This window comes from Serinus canaria, chromosome 8 (genome assembly GCF_022539315.1).
Source record: "Serinus canaria isolate serCan28SL12 chromosome 8, serCan2020, whole genome shotgun sequence".
NCBI classification, from domain to species: domain Eukaryota; kingdom Metazoa; phylum Chordata; class Aves; order Passeriformes; family Fringillidae; genus Serinus; species Serinus canaria.
This window is the reverse complement of record NC_066322.1, coordinates 5,792,413-5,812,259: the sequence shown is the minus strand read 5'-3', so window position 1 is coordinate 5,812,259 and position 19,847 is coordinate 5,792,413. Positions and strand designations below refer to the sequence as shown.

General features: G+C 43.8%; 2 protein-coding genes across 5 annotated transcripts in view; one reads left to right on the top strand and one right to left on the bottom strand.

The window, feature by feature from the left end:
• Positions 1-16,587, top strand: part of ZFYVE9 (zinc finger FYVE-type containing 9) — a 56,868-nt gene extending 40,281 nt beyond the window's left edge. For all 4 annotated transcript variants that reach the window (XM_009088724.4, XM_050977184.1, XM_030226633.2 and 1 more), the window contains 9 exons: positions 4,840-5,064; positions 7,373-7,455; positions 8,164-8,268; positions 11,029-11,179; positions 12,283-12,363; positions 13,391-13,553; positions 14,374-14,479; positions 15,405-15,581; positions 16,090-16,587. In XM_009088724.4, coding sequence (XP_009086972.2) covers positions 4,840-5,064; positions 7,373-7,455; positions 8,164-8,268; positions 11,029-11,179; positions 12,283-12,363; positions 13,391-13,553; positions 14,374-14,479; positions 15,405-15,581; positions 16,090-16,251 — 1,253 coding nt within the window. In that variant the 3' untranslated portion in view covers positions 16,252-16,587. The remainder of the gene's footprint in view (positions 1-4,839; positions 5,065-7,372; positions 7,456-8,163; positions 8,269-11,028; positions 11,180-12,282; positions 12,364-13,390; positions 13,554-14,373; positions 14,480-15,404; positions 15,582-16,089) is intronic.
• A 1,871-nt stretch (positions 16,588-18,458) lies between these two features.
• The window catches only part of CC2D1B (coiled-coil and C2 domain containing 1B), a 28,153-nt gene continuing 26,764 nt past the window's right edge, over positions 18,459-19,847 (bottom strand). The window contains exon 25 of the mRNA XM_030226635.2: positions 18,459-19,574. The gene's annotated coding sequence lies outside the window, so the exon portion shown is untranslated. The remainder of the gene's footprint in view (positions 19,575-19,847) is intronic.

The following is a 19,847-nucleotide window of genomic DNA, read 5'->3' as shown; positions in this document are numbered from 1 at the left end:
TGAAGTGATTTTAGATTTCGTGGTCTTGTTTTCAGTGGGAAAACAGAGCATCCCTTTTTGTTTGTTGGATTAAAGCCCAATCCATAGCAAATGATTTCTTCATGAGTCACATGAATTTAGGAGCTTGAATTCTGTGCTCAAGCATAGAAGCACAAAGTACTTGTATGTACTCATGCCTCTTCCCTGATGTTTCCACTTTCCTGAAGGGATAACTTGTTCTGGAGGCAGAGTCCTGCCCTCTGTGCTGGGTGTTGTTTGCAGGCTGGCTCTGGTAGGAAGGCAGCAGAGAGATTTTCAGGGAAAAGGTATTTCTCACTGTAAACTGTATGCATGTGAGTTATTAAAAAAATAAAGTCAGTTAAGGCAATTATTTACTGCTGCTCCCTTTTCATCACTTTACTTTTCCTCTGGCCCCTCTGTCATCAAGCTCCCTGCTGTGTTGCTTTTCTTGTTTTGAAATTGGAAGCTAATGATTTCTGTTGTGGTTGTAGTAGTTGCATTGCTGTAGTAGTAATCCCATGATTATCCTTGTCTGTTGGCTATAAGCCTGGCAGTGAATGGGAAAATGAGGACTTCTGTCCATCTGAATGGGTACTTTGAGGCAGTTGGATGTGTTAATGTAGTGCTGCCAGAGATGCCCTAGTGCATCAGCTCTGTGCTGGAAGACAATAAAAGCTACTTTTGTAGTGGAAGTGTAAATCTGGCAACTGCCTGAAATGGCTGTGTGGTCACCCTGGTTTTTGGGGATATTCCTTGTCAGGGTGGGTCTATCCCAGACACAATTTTGTGCATTTTTTACCCAGTGTGGTTTTAATTAAGTATGGTGGTAGTTAATTGTAGATCTGTGAAGAAGCCCATGTAGATGTTCTGAATAGAGAACAGGTTAACCAGTTGGTCTGTGGAAAGGTGGAGACAAAATCAGCCTTATATGAGGTGAGTGAGTGATGTTAGGAAGGCTGCCACAGAGTAGCCTGAGAAAGTTTTGGATGCTGGCAGCTGCTGCTCTCACTGGTAGTAAGTGAAGCATTATGGCCCTTGGCAGTAGGAATAAGTTCTTTCCAAATTGCTTTCTGATGTGTTTCAATAAAGAGATGCTGACCATGGCCAGAACTTTGAATGTGGAGCTGATATGGAGGTTTTTCTCAGTGTTGGCATCTGCTACAGATGTGTTGGGGTGTCAAGGTACATTCATGGTCTTGGCTCTTCTGTGGCTCTTTGTGGCTCTTGGAGTGATGGGGTTTGTGTTCCTTTTCCAAAGGAAATGTGCTCATTTGCTCTTGAAGAAAATCCATCTGGCAAGATTGTTCACAGGTGAATATTGCTTTGCATCTCCTGCTGCAGGACTCAGCTGCTGGGGTTTTCAGGATGCCAGCAGAGTTTGGTACATGGCAGTTCCTGGCTGCTTTGGATGGAATTCCCTAAGCCACAAATAAATTCCTTGCCTGAGTCTGGATGCCATTACCTTTTTTTGACCTGGAATTAACCAAAAGATGGGAAGCATACATTAAGAATTTAACCTCACTGGTTTTTGGTAAAAGTACCTAACTGGCTTCACTACTCATTGAGGGCAATAAACAAATGCAGGAGTCTTTTTTTTTCCCTCATCTACCTTTCCTGGTATAGACTGTTTTGAGGCCAGAAGGGCTTGCCAAATCGCTGTACAAAGCACATTGTTCATCATGGAAAGATATCTGAGTGAAGAATTCAAAACACTATGGATAAAAGCATCTTTTTTTTTTTTTGGACAACTTTGTAGCGATGCTTAAGATTTAAAGTCAAGGATAACCCAGTATAATTGAGAAGAGAATAAGTACTGACCTCCTGCAGAACTACTTTAGATGCATCATGCACACTTAAAGCACTTCCTAAATAATGTCAGGTGCTGGAACTTAATATATGGAAAGGCACCTTTCTGCTCACTCTGAGATTGCCTCATTAGAAAGGAAGTTGTGATATGTTTTAAATTAAATTACATGCTTTTGCAAAGGATAGTTATTTTTGAAGGTTTTTCTGACGCCTACACTTTCTCTACAAGCCTCTGAAACAGTTCTGTGCTTAAAATGTGTAATGGTGCAGTGGGTTTGGTTTGACAATGTCAGGCTGGGAATAGCAACTTCTCAGTGGGGCCTTAGCTTGGAATCACCTTCAGAGACAGGGCAGGAAAGACTGACAGCCCCTGGCTGGGGCAGAAATGTTTGAGGGACAAGCCAAAGAGCCTTTTTGACTTGGTTGTGCTGACTGAAAAGGGCACTAAAGAAGTGTGTAGGAAAACACTTGCTTCTTCCCATGCTGTCCACATCCAGTCTCTTAAGCTGTTATAAATAATGAATTGCAGCACAGCTACCTAATCCCAGTAATTTGTCCCCTTAAAGCGGTGGCAGCCTCTTGGATCTTGCACTGTGCAAGCTGCTTGTGTCAGAAGGAGTAATTTATGGTGCTGTGGCTTATGGAAGGAAAGGGATGAACAGCTGAGTTGCAGATTCAGCTCTGAGGGTTTTTTCCATGTCTCTGTTGGCTGAAAAATTATTATTAAGGCATCCCAGGCGTGTGAGCCTTGAGGCTCCATCTCCTGAAACAGAAAAAATAAGTAGTCATCCCCTTCTGCTGCAGCACTTGGCACCAGTCTCAAGTGGAAATGTCTGGTTGCTTTGTCATTCCAGTGGGCAGTGCCACACGTCTCAGATCCATACAGGATTGTACAGCTGCACTTTGCCTGGCCTCTCACACACAGAAAATACACAGAAAAGGGGGCAGAACTCAGTGCAGTTTGGCAGTTCATACACGTCATACACTTGAAGGGTAAAAAGGATTATTGTGATCATGTTGTTGGAGCTGAGAACCTCACCAAGTAACTTTATTATCAGGCCTGTAGCTCTATTTGGGTAAGAACAGATGGGAAGGGGAAGAGGAAGTATAAATGAAGAAGAGGCGATTAGTGAGGGTAGGTGGAAACTGCAAAAGCAAACGAGTGCCAGCAGCTATTTTAGAGAAGTGAAAATCTTTCTCATGAACACCAGTGGATACACTGGTTTGCACTCACTAGCAGGATGCCCACGTTGGTGCATTGGTGTTTCACTGAGCAGGCACTAGTGTCCCAGCACAGCTGACAGAGATGCATTTGCACATGGGCAGGAGCAGGGATTCTCAGCAGCTGACATTTGATGTGGCTCTGTTATTCTGCTAGCTACTTTTCATCAGGTATGCTCAGCTGAGAAATGGTAGGCACTCTAAGGGTTCTGGAGTTTGATCTGGGTGATCATGTCAGCTTTGGCCTGTGTGTATCTGTAAAATTACAGCTTGGCTTTGCAGGACAGTGGCAAACTCTGAATGAACCTTACCCTGCTATGGGATGCTGGGCTGCCAAAGCTGTCACCTTCTAACAGGGAACCTAATAACTTACTTTGTGCAGCATTTGTTAGTACAGGAAAAAAAATCCACAAACGGGCCCTGAAATTTGAAAAATAAGGAACCCCATGAGCTTATTTGTTAGATGGAGTGTAAATGGAGCATTTTGCTTACAGACCTACCAGTTACTATATGTAAAGCTGGAGGACTCAAGGTAATGTGAAGGTCAGTATTGAGTGATGATTGCGCCAAGGTGGTCTGGAAAGGTGCAAAGCAGCATGGCCACATCTCCAGAGGGAGGGCTGGAATAACTGTATTATTATAACTTGTATTACTGAGGATGTCAAAGTATCACTTCTGTGACTCATAGTTTTACTTACTTAAAACCTGGCATTTGTCTGTGTGTGCATCATGTGTGTAAAAGGAAGAAATGGGTAATGTCCAGTGGATGTGCAGATGGACATGTGCACATCACTGCCTTGAGTTCAGCTACACTCTGTTATGAGGTGGTTAAGGAGCAGAAACTCCTACTTAGCAGCCTCTGTCTGCAGGTGGGAAAGTCTGGGATTGCTCCAGAAGCCCAGGAGGTCTGCATGAGTACCTCAATCCCATGCAATTCCTCATGAGTGGTGTGATCAAGCACACCATGCTCTCTGAAATTGTCTTTTTCTTTGAGAGCAAATCATCACTATTAATATTCACATCTTCCTATGGAGAATTGTGATCAGCTGTTCTGTACATTATTTGCATGCTGTTGTTGTCATTTGGTAAAAGGAATCTCACCATGGTTCTTTGCTTCAGTGTTAAATGCTGTGTTGGATGCTATAATAACCTAATCAACATTCAGATTCATTCAGCCATTTGAGTATAAACATTTTTGGAAATCAGAAGCATCAAAGAGTAAAAATGTGAATAAAAATTAGTGATGTTTCTCCCCTGTGTCTCTCTCAGTTGCGTTTTACATTAAGTGTACTAATGAAATAAACAGTCTTTTGTGTAATTCTTGAAATGACCCAGATCTTCATATGTGTCTGATCAAGCACCCCAGTGGTTTTCCTAAATGGAAGGACAACCAGGGGACACTAATTGTTTGACCAGGTGCAAATCCTTCCTTAAACTGCAGCTGAATCCAAAAGTTTAGTTCAAACAACAGCAGCTTCTGCAGTGGAAGTCCCTTTAATATCTGTAATGCACTGAAAAAAGGCTCTGTGTGGGTGTGTCTGTAGTGCCAGGGGGAGGTTTCAGGTACTACCTTAGCAGCAATACTGGCCTGAACTCTCCTCTGGTATCCTGAAAGGGCAGTGACAGCCTGGCACAGGTTGCTCAGAGCAGCTGTGGTTGACCCATTGTTTCAGGTGTGGTTAATACACATTAATGCGCCAGGAAGAAAAGTGAATTTAACATGGATTGTTTTTACCTTCTGAAAAACTCCTGACGTTCTTGATACAGCTCTCAAACCAGTGAAGTAATGAACTCTTTTTTTTTTCCCCATAGGTAACATTGTTGGCAACCTGGGACACTCCTTTTTCAGCCAGAGCTTCCTCGGAAGCAAAGAACACGGAGGGTTCTTGTACGTCGCAGCGACCTATCAGTCCCTGCAGGACCTGGTGCTCCCAACCCCACCCTACCTGTTTGGCATCCTCATCCAGAAGTGGGAGACTCCCTGGGCCAAAGTGTTCCCCATCCGGCTGATGCTGAGACTTGGAGCTGAATACAGGCGTGAGTAACTTCTGCAGGGGAATGGATGAATTCTGCTCCAGAGCACTCCCCCAGCCATGGATTGTTACCTGTCAGAGCCATCCAGGCTCAAACAGGCAAGGAAGAGCTGTGTGTCAGACCCACAGTGGAGACTCAGGTGGTGATGGGACCTACGGCCTTTTTACAACTCTGCTGGGTTATCAGAGAGGTTTTTGTGGAGACAAATCTAGTTCTGAGCATGTTTGTATCCATTTAGTGACCTGAGAGTTATGTGCAAAACAAGTCTGATTAGCTGGTGTAGATAGCACAAGGGAGAGCTTTGAGATGTTAAGCTCTTTCCATGTTGAAATAAAAGACCATTTGCTTTTAGGTTTTGAAAACCATGTTCATTTCCAGAGAGTAACAATATGTGTGCAGGGGCAACAAACTTGGCAGTTTGTTGCAAAAATACTGTTGGAACTAATAATAAATAGGCTGGAGAGGATGTTTCATCTGAACAAAATCTTAGCAGTTAGCATGAAATTGGCAAAAGTTAAGTTAAAATAATTTTCAAAAGACATTTACCATTGCTGGAGCAAAGACATTACTGACAGTCTGTCCACCATGATGGGCCAAAAATTGTATGTCTTACTCATCTTCAGTTTTAATTGGCATGTCTCATTAATCTAAATTACTATGAAAATGGTCTGTTGCTAATTTTTCCTAGAACTTTTTCAGAACATTTTAAGGAAATAAGTTTTATAATAAGCTGTGCAGAGATTTGTCACTTTAACTTTTAAAGTTTTGAGAACATGGGGAATTTTCCACAAAATATGTGTGTTGCTGGAGGAGAAAAATAAAATCCTTAAAATTTGCCTTCTGAGGATGAGGACTGAATGTTAAACTTCTCCAAAGGAACATTCATGTTAAAGGTGTGTAGGTTTTTGTGTGTATCTGCAGGCATTTTTAAAGTGCATTTATTCCCATTAGTATTTAGAAAAACAAACAAAAATGCTCGTGTTTTGGATATGACATCTGTTTCTGAGCACAAAAAGAAGTGTTTTGATAGTGACAAAGTACCTGGGAAGCCAGGCTTTGCATCATTCCTACAGCTGTGGTTTGGATTTAGACATACTCCCTTGAGCTGTGCCAGTTGGGACTGCAGGGCACTGCCTCAGTTTCTCCCTGGAAGGTGCTGCTTTTGTGGCCCAAGTTTCCTGGGCTTCCTTCCATCCTCTTTGCTGGTGGAGCTGTCAGAATCTGGCCATTTGTGCAGTGCTGCTGCTTGTGCAGATGAGATGCAGGAAGCCCTTGGGTTGCTGGGTGTGCAGAAAACATCTGCTGAGCATCCACAGATCAGCCTAAGAGCCCAGGCTCAGGGAATTCGGTGCATCTGGGATGGAGCTTGAAACCAGTGGCAGACACAGGAAATCCAGCCCAGACTGGTGCCTCAGGGCACTGTGCAGGGGTTGGTTGCATGTGGTGTGTGGTGCTTCCAGGTATCACATCAGTGTGCAGAGGCTGGAGCTGATCCATCAGGAAATCCTCTTGTTATTCACATGATGCTGAGCACTCTGCAGTCCCTTCTGGCCACACTGGGAACTGGGAGTGTGGCATTTGGGGAAATCAGGCTGAGTGTTTGCCTGAGGATAGCTTAGGAATCCTCCTTCAAACATGTGTTTAGGAAACCTTGGCATTATGTACCAGTGCATGAGTCATGTTCCAAGCATTGTGATGGCTTCTGCTGCAACATAACGTCATGCAGCCAGATCCATGCCCTGCACTCAGAATTGCATCACAGATGTTTTACAGGTATGGATGTCAGCCAAGGAATGCAGATATTTTACATCACTGACATACCATAAATGTCCTTTAAATTGTTTTTGATGTACCCCTGTGGAGTTTGCCACACTCTCATGAAATAATGAAAACAGGAAATAAAATAATCTGGATTATCACTTGAATGTCACGTGTCAGCCACAGAACTGAAAGACTGATGATGCAGTAGTGGAGAGCAGCAGGATGGTTGTGCAAAAATAGAAGCCATTTTTGAGAAGCACTTAGAAAGGTCATCTTTGCCATCAGGTCCTGAGGACCCAGGTCACTCAGTTCAGTCCTGCAGTGTGGCATCTGTAAGCTTTCTACATTGTGGGCAAGCAGCCATGACACGTGTGAGGTCATTATACTGTTGAACCCTTCTGCCCTTTTGCTTTTTAAACTCCAGTCTTCCCAGTCTCTTCTTTAGCTGCTGCTTACCACATTCAAGTGAGGACATGATATTTGAGTCTGGTTTTGCACAATCTGAGGATGGAAATTTCCATCTGACCTGTTCTTTTCTGTTTTATTCCAGTTTATCCGTGCCCACTCTTTAGTGTCAGATTCCGTAAGCCTTTGTTTGGAGAGACTGGACACACGATCATGAACCTCCTTGCAGTAAGTCTTTGATGGAATCTGTGCATTCCATTGGTGTCAGTGGATCTGTGTGGGAAGGTGGGGGCTCCAGGTGCTCGTAGCAGCTGGAAGGTCCAGGAGATGCAAGAGGAAGTAGTGGGGATTTGGGTGAATTTCCCTGCTGTTACTGAGAGTGGGTGTTAGCTTTCAACAACACAGTGAATTGTAACAAGGTACCCAAATCAATATCCCAAACCTGGCTGCTGAAGGGTGTTTGGATTTTGAAATAAGTGCACTGTTTGCTCAGACTGTTTTCTCAGAAGTGCTGGGTCATCACAGTGTGCAGTCACAGGTCTCTGATTACATCGTGCTCTGACTGAAGGGATGTTATTATCTCTTCCTACTTGGCAAATATTTTCAATATAGGAAATTCTCTTTGATGCATGACTTAATCTCACTGCTAAAAAAACTAATAACTCCATCTAGTAATGTAACAGAGAGCAAATTTCCTTACATACAGTGATGATATTCAAGGTTGGAGAACATTAATTTTGATACAAGAGATATTTTTTCATTTGAGTACTGCAATTACATGGGTTACACATTGTGGTGTCTCTGTCCCTCCCTGCCTTCCAGTCACTGATTACAGTTATTTAAATGGGCTAAGTAGTAGTCACCAGGATAGTTGTGAAACCTAGAGTGTTAATGATGATCATCATGGCTAACTTGAAATCTTGTTTTAATTCTCAGGACTTCAGAAACTACCAGTACACACTGCCTGTGGTCCAAGGTTTAGTGGTTGATATGGAAGTCAGAAAAACCAGCATCAAAATACCTAGCAACAGATATAATGAGGTAATGCTTATAAAACATACATTTGTGTACAGTTTCTTTGTGATTGGAGTACTTGGGATCTAGAGGCATTTTTATTTTATTCACTACCACTAAGGAAAAATGCCTCAAAAGCAAATAGCAACTGTGTGATGCACACAGCTTTTGGAAGTGAATGAGCCTGGCTTCACAGCAAGAATGCAGTTCCATTTACTGTTAATTAAACTCTTAAACTCTTTTTCTTCAGGTTTTTGAACTGTTTACACAAAGTGTCATATGTTTGATTTGAGCAAGTTGACAAACATTACACTAGAGGTAAACTACGAAGAAAATATTAGCTTTTCTCATTTGTTGTGTGTTCCCACTCAAAGCATTTAGTAGTATTTGTTGGTTTGCTGATTATTTTATGTAAAAGTTCCCTCAACATTGAAATTTTATACTTGATTTCTGGTGTGAGAAAATCAGTCAGCATCTGTAGGAGTTTGTGCTGCTAACTAGAGAAATCTGGGGGAGGAAGTATTTGAACAGTAATGAAAGGGAACAGTGGAGAAGGGATTGATTTCGTGTTCTGTCTGAAGAGAGGGAGGTAACTTGGTAGTTTGAAACCTGTCAGAGTTGGGGTGAGAGCAAATCTCCAGAGCAGAATGGTATTTGTAAAAGTTGTTGTAAGATCAGAGTAGAATGCAGCTTTATCTCAAGAGGGAATTTCCCTGCAAGAAGCATTTGAGTAAAATAAGTGAGTAAAAAAAAAAATCATTGAATAAAAAAATGTTCTTTTATGAAGTTTGAAAAAGATTAAATTGATGAAGATAAAGGGACTGTTAAAAGGTGTTTTAATTTTTGATGCAGTTGTGCCAGAATGGGAGAGGTCAGTGAGGTTTGAATGAATCCAGTCTGGCACAGACAATGCAGTTCAGTGTCAGCTGTGCCTGGTGTTTGCAAGGTGCCAGCTCCACTTGTGCCAGGCGTGGACTGAGCAGAACTGAGAGGGAATTCCTGTGTCAGGGACATAGCAAAACTCTGCATTGTGCTTGGCTTCCCTTCCTGCTGTGATGCAAGGATTCAGCTTTTTAAATGGAGAAATTGTTATTTAATATTGTTCATGGCTTGTGATTCATTTGAAAATTTGTATCAATGGGAATTTTTCATGAGTTTACTTTGAATTAAGATTCACAGAATATTCTTAGTTGGAAGGGACCCACAAGGATCATCAAGTCCAACTGTTAATGGCCCATACAGGGGTCAAACCCATAACCTTGGTTTTACCATCACCCTCCTCTAACCAATTGAGCCAGTCTCAAGATGAATTAAATAATAAGACCTTTACTTTTATTTAATTAGAAAGGACTGTTACTCAGGTATTTTCAATATCTAAAAAGTTAAAAAATTAATTTGAAATCTCATATGTGTATTACATGGGGAAAATTCAACCTGTGATTAACAAATTACACATTAATATATAGTTTTTCTATTAAATACTTATTTTTGTTTTTCAAAATTATTTAAATTTTCTAAAGCTTAGAGGGTCCCAGTTGTCTGTTTAATCCCTCAGCAAAGGTGACTGTAATTTCTTAATCAGTTGCCTTCTAAGAAAGCGTAGTTGCCACATGCACTTCTTTCTTGTTGTGCTGAAGGCAACTGCTGGGCTCCACAAATGTGGCTGTTCTGGAGCTAAAATCCGGTTTTTGGAGCATGGCATGATCAACTGGATAATGAAAGACACTGATCTCTGATGCAAAATCTTAATTAAGTTTCCTCCCCAAACATTACACCTGTGCACATTTGTCAATAGCGAGCATCAGTTAATGTTCCTGACAGTGTAATTAAGGTTTTACCTTGGACTGAGAGACAAATGTGTTGTGTGTAGCCTGCATGCTTATGAGCTCCAGGAAGCAGAGGTGGGAGTGTGAGTATGTTAGGAGATGTCAAATATTTCAGTATTTTCTGGGTTTTCACTGCGGGGGGATTTGTGTCATTTAATTTGACTTTTTTTATTTAAAGCAAACATGTCATTTTCCTGTTTGAAACAAATTCCAGAGTTGGGTGACTCCCTCAGTTTTCTTTTGTATCAAAAACCACCAAGTCTGAGCCTCCATGAAGAGGAATAGTGGGGAAAAGAAACTAGATAATCTACAAGAGTATTTTGTCGAGGCGTCTAACTCGGTGCATGTTATGTGATAGTCAGCAGAAGGGCACCTGTGTCATAAACTTCTTTGGATGCTTTCTGGAGACCTCCTTTGCAGAGAAAGAGAATTTGGACGTTTTTTAAAAGTCTTAAATTGGGATCATTAATCCCAGTTTCACCAGTTCATGCAGGTGAAGCACAGAGACACTGAAGATTTGGTGTCTGGTTGTGGCAGAACAGGATGAAATGGCCCCAGTCTCAGAACCCATGTGGCACTGAACTGTGGAGGGGCATTTATGCTTTATGTCCTTAACAACTGCAGTTGTGTAAACAAGCCAAGTATTTCCTCCCAAGGTTTTTCTTATGGTTTTCCCCCCGTGTAATTTCAAAACCAGGTAGAGATAACAGCTTTTGCAATTTCTGTAGCTCAGCTGTCCCTTATACCACTTATCTTAATTGCACACAAGATGGCACTTCAAAGTATCCAGGCAGTAAAAGACCTGAACCCTCTTCTCAGAAGCAGTTTATGGTTCTGAGTGCTAAAACCTGACATGGAACATGAGAACTTGAGAAGCTTCTGATTAAACTGCTCCAAGAACCACCTATTTATGGAAGTGCTTGGTGAGCTGGGTGGAAATGCTAAAGCTTTGTGTTTGCAGATGATGAAAGCCATGAACAAGTCCAACGAGCACGTGCTGGCAGGAGGAGCGTGTTTCAACGAGAAGGCAGACTCACACCTGGTGTGCGTGCAGAACGACGACGGCAACTACCAGACACAGGCCATCAGCATCCACAACCAGCCCAGGAAAGGTGAGGGCAGCCCTGCCTCTGCATGGCTGCTTGGCCCCTGTGTGGCTGCCCCAGCCTTGTGAATTGGCCACAGCTGGGTTTGGCTGGGTTTCATCCAGTTTTTGTTTGAGAAAATCAGTCTGACCACTGGCATCCCTGACTGGGCAGCTTTGTGCTGGATCTGGCTTAGGCAGCACCTCTCCATTAATAATGAGAGCTGGTTTTGGCATTATGGGATGTGCAGGTGAGGTTGTGGTTGCCTGTGCTTGACCTGCACTATGTGGAAGAAAGACTAGATTCAGTAGGACAGAAAGTTCAAAAGGAATAACCAACCATAGCAGCATTTTAGTAATGCATCTTCAAGCAACTTCTCATTTTCACCTTAATTAGACCATCTAATTTCCAGGGCATATTTTTGTTACAGTAGGCTGGAGGGCTGCAGCAGCTGTGTGCTGAGAATTTAAATGTAGTGTGTTTGGAGACATTTCTGGCAAAGACATTTATACAATCTCCAAATGAGAACAAGGGAGAGGCTGATTTGGATGGCTTGCAAGTGTCACTGGTGACTCCAGCAGGTGTACTGGCATGCAATGTCACTTCAGACTGATGGTCTTGTCTGACTTCTGTTAACTTCACCTATGGGACAAGATGAGGGATTTCCAGCAGGAATTTCATGATGCTTCATAGTCATTGAAGATGATTTTCCTTTAAGTCAAGTGGCTTTGAGCTGTGGCCTTGCTGGTGGGTTGGTGTAAGCGTGATCCATTAACAGCTCACTCACAATCTGCCACCTGTGTGGGAACATTTAGAAGTTAATTGTGTACTTGGTTGCCCAGAATTAGTAATTCTGAAACTCAGGGGTTTGTAGGGCGTGGAGAGGGAGAGTGATAAAGTACAAGCATTAACTTAGACAAAAACTGTTGTCCAGTTTAGAAAATAACTGGGTGATTTGCCTTTGCATATCCAAGCTTATGATGTGCAATACAGACACCATAATTCCAAACAGCATTTGTCCTGATTCAGGGTAATCACCTCTCTGGCTGATAGAGCTGATACCTGATTCTTGGGTAAGGCATTGCTTTGACAAAAGCCTCACTAAATCTCTCCTGTTATTGTTGTTGCAGTGACTGGTGCCAGCTTCTTTGTGTTCAGTGGAGCTTTAAAATCCTCTTCAGGCTTCCTTGCCAAATCCAGTATAGTGGAAGGTAAGAACTGAACTACTTGCTTAAAACACACTTCTGTCTTTGCCCAGCTCAGCTCTGCAGCTGAAAGGGCTCTCTCTGCTCATATGCCTTGAGCCTTGGAGTCTTGCTGCTGCTTCAGCTTTATCCTCCTTCTAAGCAAACCCACCCAGTTCCTTTACCAAGGAGGAATTTGCGCAAGGACCCTGCAAAACAGGGTCCCGAGAAGATGAGGGTAAGATATGAAATACTTGGCTTGGGAGCCTGTGATCGATTCACTGCTTTGGGGTGGATGAGGAAATTGAGAGCCTAAGAAATACAGAATGTGTAATCCACCAACCAGCAGAGGAAGTCCTGCTAAACTTCCTCTGCTACCAAATAGCTCTGCAGTGTGCTGGGGTGTGAATGTGCATTGTTTATGTGCTTGTATGTGGGCAGAGAGAACATGACAGGCTGAGAGCACCGAGCTGGTCCCTCTGGGATTTGGTTTGTTGTATCACAGAAGGAGCTGCCCTGGGGTGCTCAGGCTGGAAGCTGTTAGTGCCTGCAAGCTGAGCTGCACAGCTGTGCAGTCAGGTCCCTGCACCTGTGACAGTGCAGGCAGGAGTGCTGTAGCAGTGCTCCTGCCCTTGGTGCCCACTTTTGCCACTGTCAGGCAAGCACTGACTTCTCAACCACTGTCACTGCTGGAGTGCTGCTGCCAGAGCCAACAAAGGAAATGGTTCAGTGGAGTAGTGGCAAGTGGCATTTCTGAGGGTGGCCTAGAGCAGGTGTCAGGTTGTGAGGCAAACTCAGGGGAACTTGGCTACAGCTGACTTCACCTGGGAGCTGCCCTTCTCCTACTGTTGTGTTTTCCCTCATCAGCACTCAGCAGGTTTGCAGTTTAGGAAGGTGACTGTTCAGAAGTGTGTTTATGGAGCACTGCTGTCCACGATGCTTAAAATGAGCATATAAGCTCTGTTGCAAACAGATGAAGGATGTTTGGTTTTTTTCTGTATAGGCTGTGTTGGCATGGCTTATCTTGGCTAATGAGGATTTCTTGGTTCCCTAGATGGAGTGATGGTCCAGATAACTGCTGAGAACATGGACTCTTTGAGACAGGCCTTGAGAGAGATGAAAGACTTCACCATCACCTGTGGCAAAGTAGATGCTGAAGACCCTCAGGAACATGTTCACATTCAGTGGGTAGAAGATGATAAGAACTTTAATAAGGGGTAAGTAGAGGAGCACTTGACATTGGTGCCTGTTAAAAAATTTAATTGATCTTGTAAGGCACATGAGTCTTCAAATCAATAGGAATTCAAAGTCTGCACCTCTGTTGTGAGTGATAAGATGCAATTAATTGTCGTGAAAATGGAATTGAGATACCAGAGCTTTGGGGCATCAATTTAGAATATTGGCAATGCTATGGATTTTTTTTTGGCATTGCCAATATCCAGTTATTGGAAACCACCAATCTGTCTCCAACTCTCAGTGCTGAACCCTGCACATTGTGGTCATTTTGCACTGTTGGTGCTTAGTTTGCATTAAATAGGGCTGCAAACAAAATTGCTGAACATCAACAGCATCTTTGGACACTTGATAGTTAAGCCAAAAGGGAGGTGGATTTGGCAGCTGAAGTATTTATGGCAGTAAAGTGCTGCTGTGATGGATTCCATATTTCAGGACTCAGCACCTAGAAGGAAGGATATTTCTGTAGTTTCAGGCTCTCCAGATCAGTCTTAGGTTCTGCAATCATGTCCTGGGCTGTGTAAGTTGTGTTTCAGTATTGATGGCCTACACTGAGTTTACAAATGAGCAAAAATCCAATCTTTATGAAACACTTCGTTACTCTGTCAGAACCCTACAGAATCTCAGCTCTGCTGCAAAGCTTTGTTGGAAACCTTCAGGAAGGTCCTTCTGCACCTGCGTTGTGCATGTGACCCCTTTCAGGAACTGCCCTTTGAGTCCAAGGTCATTCTCTTCTGCACAGGGCTCTGTCCAGTTCACGTCTTGTGCTGAGTCAGAGCTCACCCTCCTCCCTCCCTTTTGCAGCGTCGTGAGCCCTATTGATGGCAAATCCATGGAATCTATAACCAGTGTGAAGATATTCCACGGCTCCGAGTACAAGGCCAACGGGAAGGTCATCCGATGGACAGAGGTGGGTCTGTCAGCCCGGCCCTGCAGCCCGGGCAGCAGCCAGCTGCTCCCCCAGTCACCACAGGGAAGCAGCCTGTGCTTCCCCACGAGGCTCTGGTGCCTTTCCTGCCTGCACAGGGTGGCATCCTGCAGGATAAAAGGGATAAAACATCCTCCCCCTGACACAGACACAGCCTGCGCTGCACCAGCCACTGCTGCTCACATCAGCCTGGAAGGGACCACAACCCCACTTGCTGCCTTTCACACAGGAACAGTTGGTTCCATTTGTCTTTGTGTTAAAAGCTGCCTTTCTACACGGAGACAAATCTTAATATAAATTGTTTTTTAGAAATGTTATTTTGAGCCACTTTCTCTAAAATGTTGCATGTTAAAAGTGTTGTGGCACAAATCACGCAGAAACTGCTTGCATGGCTGATGTTGCCTGTGACTCTGCCAGCACACAAATGTTGGTGTCAAAATATTTCTGTAACTGTTTCACTTTGCCTGCTGAGGAGGAACCAGGTTCCTTACTCTACAGCTCGCCCCCGTGTGCCCTTTTTTCCCAGGTCATTTGGGCTCAACAGAAACAAGTTCAGTGACAAAAATAGCAGAGATCTTCAGGCTTGTATTAAAAGTGTAATTTTTCTGAACTTAACATCTGTTTAAAAGCAGGTTTTTATTAAAACCATGTGCGATACATAGTGAATTTCCATAGCAAGGCTTTTGACCAGATCTAAGAGGTTTCAGAGGACTATTTAAATTTAAATATTTCTTCTGAAGGTGTTTGGTTTTTTTTCCTCCCTAAGGTAACTTATCTTTAGGGGTTTTTGCTGGGCTTTCCTGAACAGATACTTCTTAAGTCTTCATTTGCATAAGTTTAAAGGACATCCAACCCGAATTTTCTAGAAAAGCCAAGTGTTATGTCTTGTGTTGACTCTTCCCTTCAGGTGTTTTTTCTAGAAAATGATGAGCAACACAATGGTCTGAGTGACCCAGCTGATCACAGCAGACTGACTGAGAATGTGGCAAAAGCTTTCTGTCTGGCTCTGTGTCCTCATCTGAAACTGCTGAAAGAAGATGGAATGACTAAGCTGGGTCTGCGTGTTACACTGGACTCAGATCAAGTAAGTCTTCAATGTTTGGGTTTAACTGGGGCAGTGTTTTCTTGTTCATTCCCCAGAACAGAATACACCACTTAAACCAGGAGAATTCTGAAGCAGTACCAGTATCAGATGCTAATCAGGTGGTGTTGGCTGTTTGGTGTTTTGGGACATCTGTTAGATCCAAGGCCCAGCCTGAATTAACATAGGCTTGAGCACCATATGGCACGAGCAGCACCTGCTCTGTGCTCAGAGCAGACTCTTAACTGGCCTTTTTGCCAGCAAGCGTGAGGGTCCTGCTCATCCCAATGAGCTGCTTTGAGAAAACAGGAGGAAAAGCTTCGTTTTGCTCTGGCAGCCACTGGGAACACAAAGAAGCACAAAGACAAGTGGAAAAGCTGCTTTAGTGCCTGCTCGACCCAGTTCGAGTTCTTGACTTCCCTGGGAGATACCACAGCTCCTCCTCCCTTCCTGCCCCCTGACTCACAGCCTCGTGTCCTGTTCTTAAAAACCACTCTTTGTATTTTTTTAGGTTGGTTATCAAGCTGGGAGCAATGGACAGCCACTGCCCTCTCAATACATGAATGACCTGGACAGTGCCTTAGTGCCAGTGATTCATGGAGGGGCCTGTCAGTTGAGTGAGGGGCCAGTCATAATGGAGCTCATCTTTTATATTCTGGAAAACATCTCATAAGAGGACTTCATTTTCTGTTCAGACCTGTTCCAGCAGCAGTTGTATCTGAATCATTTGCACTTTAAAACTGGAAAATTAAGCTTTTGTTAACACTATTGGGGAAGGGGGGGAGGGGGGCGGGACAGTTGTTCCATAATTCTAAATCTTCTATGCATTGTCAACAACCAGAGGATCAGGGCAGCTTCTATACTACAACATGGCTATGCTATCCTTGCAGCTAATCCACTTCTGTTACTGTTTAGAAAAATGCTCATGTTTAAAGACTTACAGTCATGTACTCTAAATGCTCAAAGGGTGCAAAGATCACTGGGGCGTAAATAAAAAGTGAAATTCCAACCTTGTACTGTCTGTAGATGGGCATGTAAGAAACAATCAAGACCTCCATTCTGACCTCATCCTAATGCCATTTGTGGTTATTCTATAGACATTAAAAAGTAACGTTTACATTATTTTGACCAGATTATTGGTTGAAATATGGTTGGAGAAGCCCTTGAGAGATAGGGAAAGATTCCCTAGCCATAACCCTGTTTGTCTGTGCATCCAGAGGAGCAGGACAGGCATCTCTCTGCAGTTGTGTGTGTGTAATAGGCTAGTTTCCTTTTCTCCTCTATTTACCACAAAAGTCACTTGGGCAGGTTTCTGTGATCTCCTACAACAACTCTGCTATTCTGTACCTTGTTTACAAATCCGTCTGAAGCAGAGGAAAGATCAGCCCAAAAGTGCAGTTCCATCTTGTTCCTTGTCCCCAGTAGGTCCTGCTTTTGAGAGGAGAGTCCCACCCAGGGCAGCTGTGTCCCCTCCCTGCTGTTTGCTGTAGTGTAACGCCAGTGTCACGTAACCTAAGCCAGCCAGCTTGTACTTCATACTGCAGCCCCATGTCCAAGCTTACCTGTGATACCAGTGTAGAGTGGCTGTTCCTGCATGTTCTGCTGAAAAGGCTTTGTGGTCAGTTCTGAACATGTGCACTTAGCCCAGTGCTCTTGGTCTCACCTGAGAGGGCTTTGGTAAGGAGAGCTCGTGTCTGCCAGGGCATTAAGGAGCTGGAATTGAGCATCAGCCATAGGAAATGTGGTTCCTTGTTCTTACTGTCTCCATGGAAAGCTGCTAACCAGTGGCAAGAGCTGTAAGCAGGAGAAGGGGTTTGGTTTGTTTAGCCAGTCATGCAAAGCAGCTCTTTTGAGTCCCTCCCCGGAAGGGAGGGTTGAAGGTTTCTCCTCCTGTCTAGAACTAATTAATTTGGGAAGAGAGGTGCTAATTTATGGTGAACATTTGTGGTGTCAGACACTCCCTACTGCCGTCCATTCAGGGGGAAGCTGTGACACAGTAACACCAGTGGCCTTGCAAAGAGAAGTGCCAGGCCACTGTGAGACTGAGGCTCTGGTTTTTAAACAAATCAACACCATTGGCTGGCCAAGGGAGAGGTACCTGCACAGCATGATTAAGTTTTATAGAAAGGCAGCCCAGTGTCTGCACAGAGTGCACTTGGGAATAAATAGCTGCTGCTTTTCAAAAAACAAAGTACAACAAATCCAGTGTTCCAAATCATAGCTGGTACCCCCCAGCCCTTGGAGAAGACAGGCCAGGGAACTGGGGCCAACTCCACAACAAAAGCTGGCCAGCAAGAGAGAGCACACTACCACACTTTAAAGGGTGTCAGATCCAAGTGAAGCCTTACCTCTGGCATTTGGGAGAGGGTGGTTGACTAAATGCAGCTCATGTAGTGGTTCCTGCTGGCCAAAGCAGGAGCTGTGACCCACCCCTGCTCCACCTGTGCAGCCCAGCTGGACTGAGGCCTCTCAATTCCCCTCTGCACCCTGGTTCTGCACACTCTGGGACACAGCTCGGCAGGACATGGTGTAGGCACGGTTCCACAGCTGGAAGAGCATTCCAGAAACTTGGTAATAATCTTCCTCCTAGAGCCTGCACTCCAGCTTTGCCACAGCAGCAGCTTTCCAGTTACTTTAGTTGCATTGTTATGCTTAATAATGCAGTAAAAGAGGTGAAAAATGTTTATCTTCTCTTCCTTTGCCCCAAAAGTCTTTTAGGTTTGGATTTTGTTTGTGCAAAACACTATCAACTGGTGACTGACATGTCTGCTTCAACCATAGCCTTTGAAATTACCTTAATTACCATGTTGTTAAGAAATGAGTACTTGTTTAGAAAAAAATTGTACTTTTAAAATTCAGTTAGTTAACACTGCAAAAAACTGCATATTATATTTTTATTTTCAACATGTAGTTTTGTATATTAAATTTATTGAAATTAAAAACTAAACACTGTATTGTCTTCATCTGCTCAGGAAGACAGAGGCAAAGCTGCCTGACCTGTCTGGACTCTGTCCTGTTCCCAACCTGCCCATCCCTGGCACAGGCACATCCTCCCCTTGGAGATCCCTGGTTTCTGTTAGCTCACACACAAACAGATTTAGTACCATTTCTTGGATGCTGCTGATCAAAAAGCATTCCTGGAAATGCGTCACGATCCAGTTTTTTTAAAGGAAAAAGTGAGACTATTTTCCCCATCACCTGAAGAATTGTAAAAGCCTATTTTTGTAAAAATACAAGGAACATTTGAGAAGCAGCAGTCTTGTGTACTTTCTTCTTTTTTAAATTAAAACCCCAACACCATAAAGGATGAAGGCACAGTACCCTTCTGTGCTGGACAAGCACTGCAGCAAGCACAGCACACAAAACTGGGAGCCAGAACAAAACCAGAGCTCTGTAAACCTGCTGGGGAGCCCTGGGGCTTTTCCTGCAGAAAGGGACAGCCCTTGAAACCTCACGTGCCAACGGTGTGCACAGAGGAGGGACTGGCACCCCTGAACTGCTGCCTGAGAGCTCTCCTCTGATTTAGGCAACAAAAAAAGACCCCAACCCAAACAGGCCTGGATAGGAGAGGACAGACAAAGCAGTAGCAGACTGTTCACTGAACCATGCCGGCTGCTCAGACACTTGGGAACAGCAATTCTGGTGAAGGTCTTACCTGTGACTTAACCAAAGAGCTCTGGCACTGCCTGAGGGAATTTTTAAAGGGCTAAACCTTTCCCACAGCACTCTGCATAGTTAATGTAACATTCGTCCTGGTGCTACATCAGTAGTCCCACATTAAGGCAATTCTGTCTATTTTGGGTAGACCGGTCCCAAGCCCTGCAGCAGCGCATTCCCAGAGCCTCCCTTTGCCTTGGAGTTATTAATAAGCACTATGGCTGTTATCAAAATAGACATTAGGTTCAGTAGTGCATTCATTTAACATCTTTGGTGCTTGCAGCTTAGCAGCATCTTCCTGCCTTCGCTCAGCCCACGACTTCCAGCACTCCCACGGATCTGGGGAAAACAACACAAACAAACCCATCAGAATTCCTTGCCGCAGAACAGAACAGATGCTCACAGTTCAAGGAGACATTGTATGGAAAATGCTGACACCAAGGTTCTGGATGGTCAACGAGGAAAATCGATGGAGCAAAATTATTAGTGATGGAAAGTGCTTGGGCACAAGGCCAAGTTGTTATTTCAGGTATGGTCATCAAACGTGTCCCTTAGGCTGACTGGAGCTCATGGGACCTCCCCACCTCCTCAGCTGGGAAGAAACCATTAAAA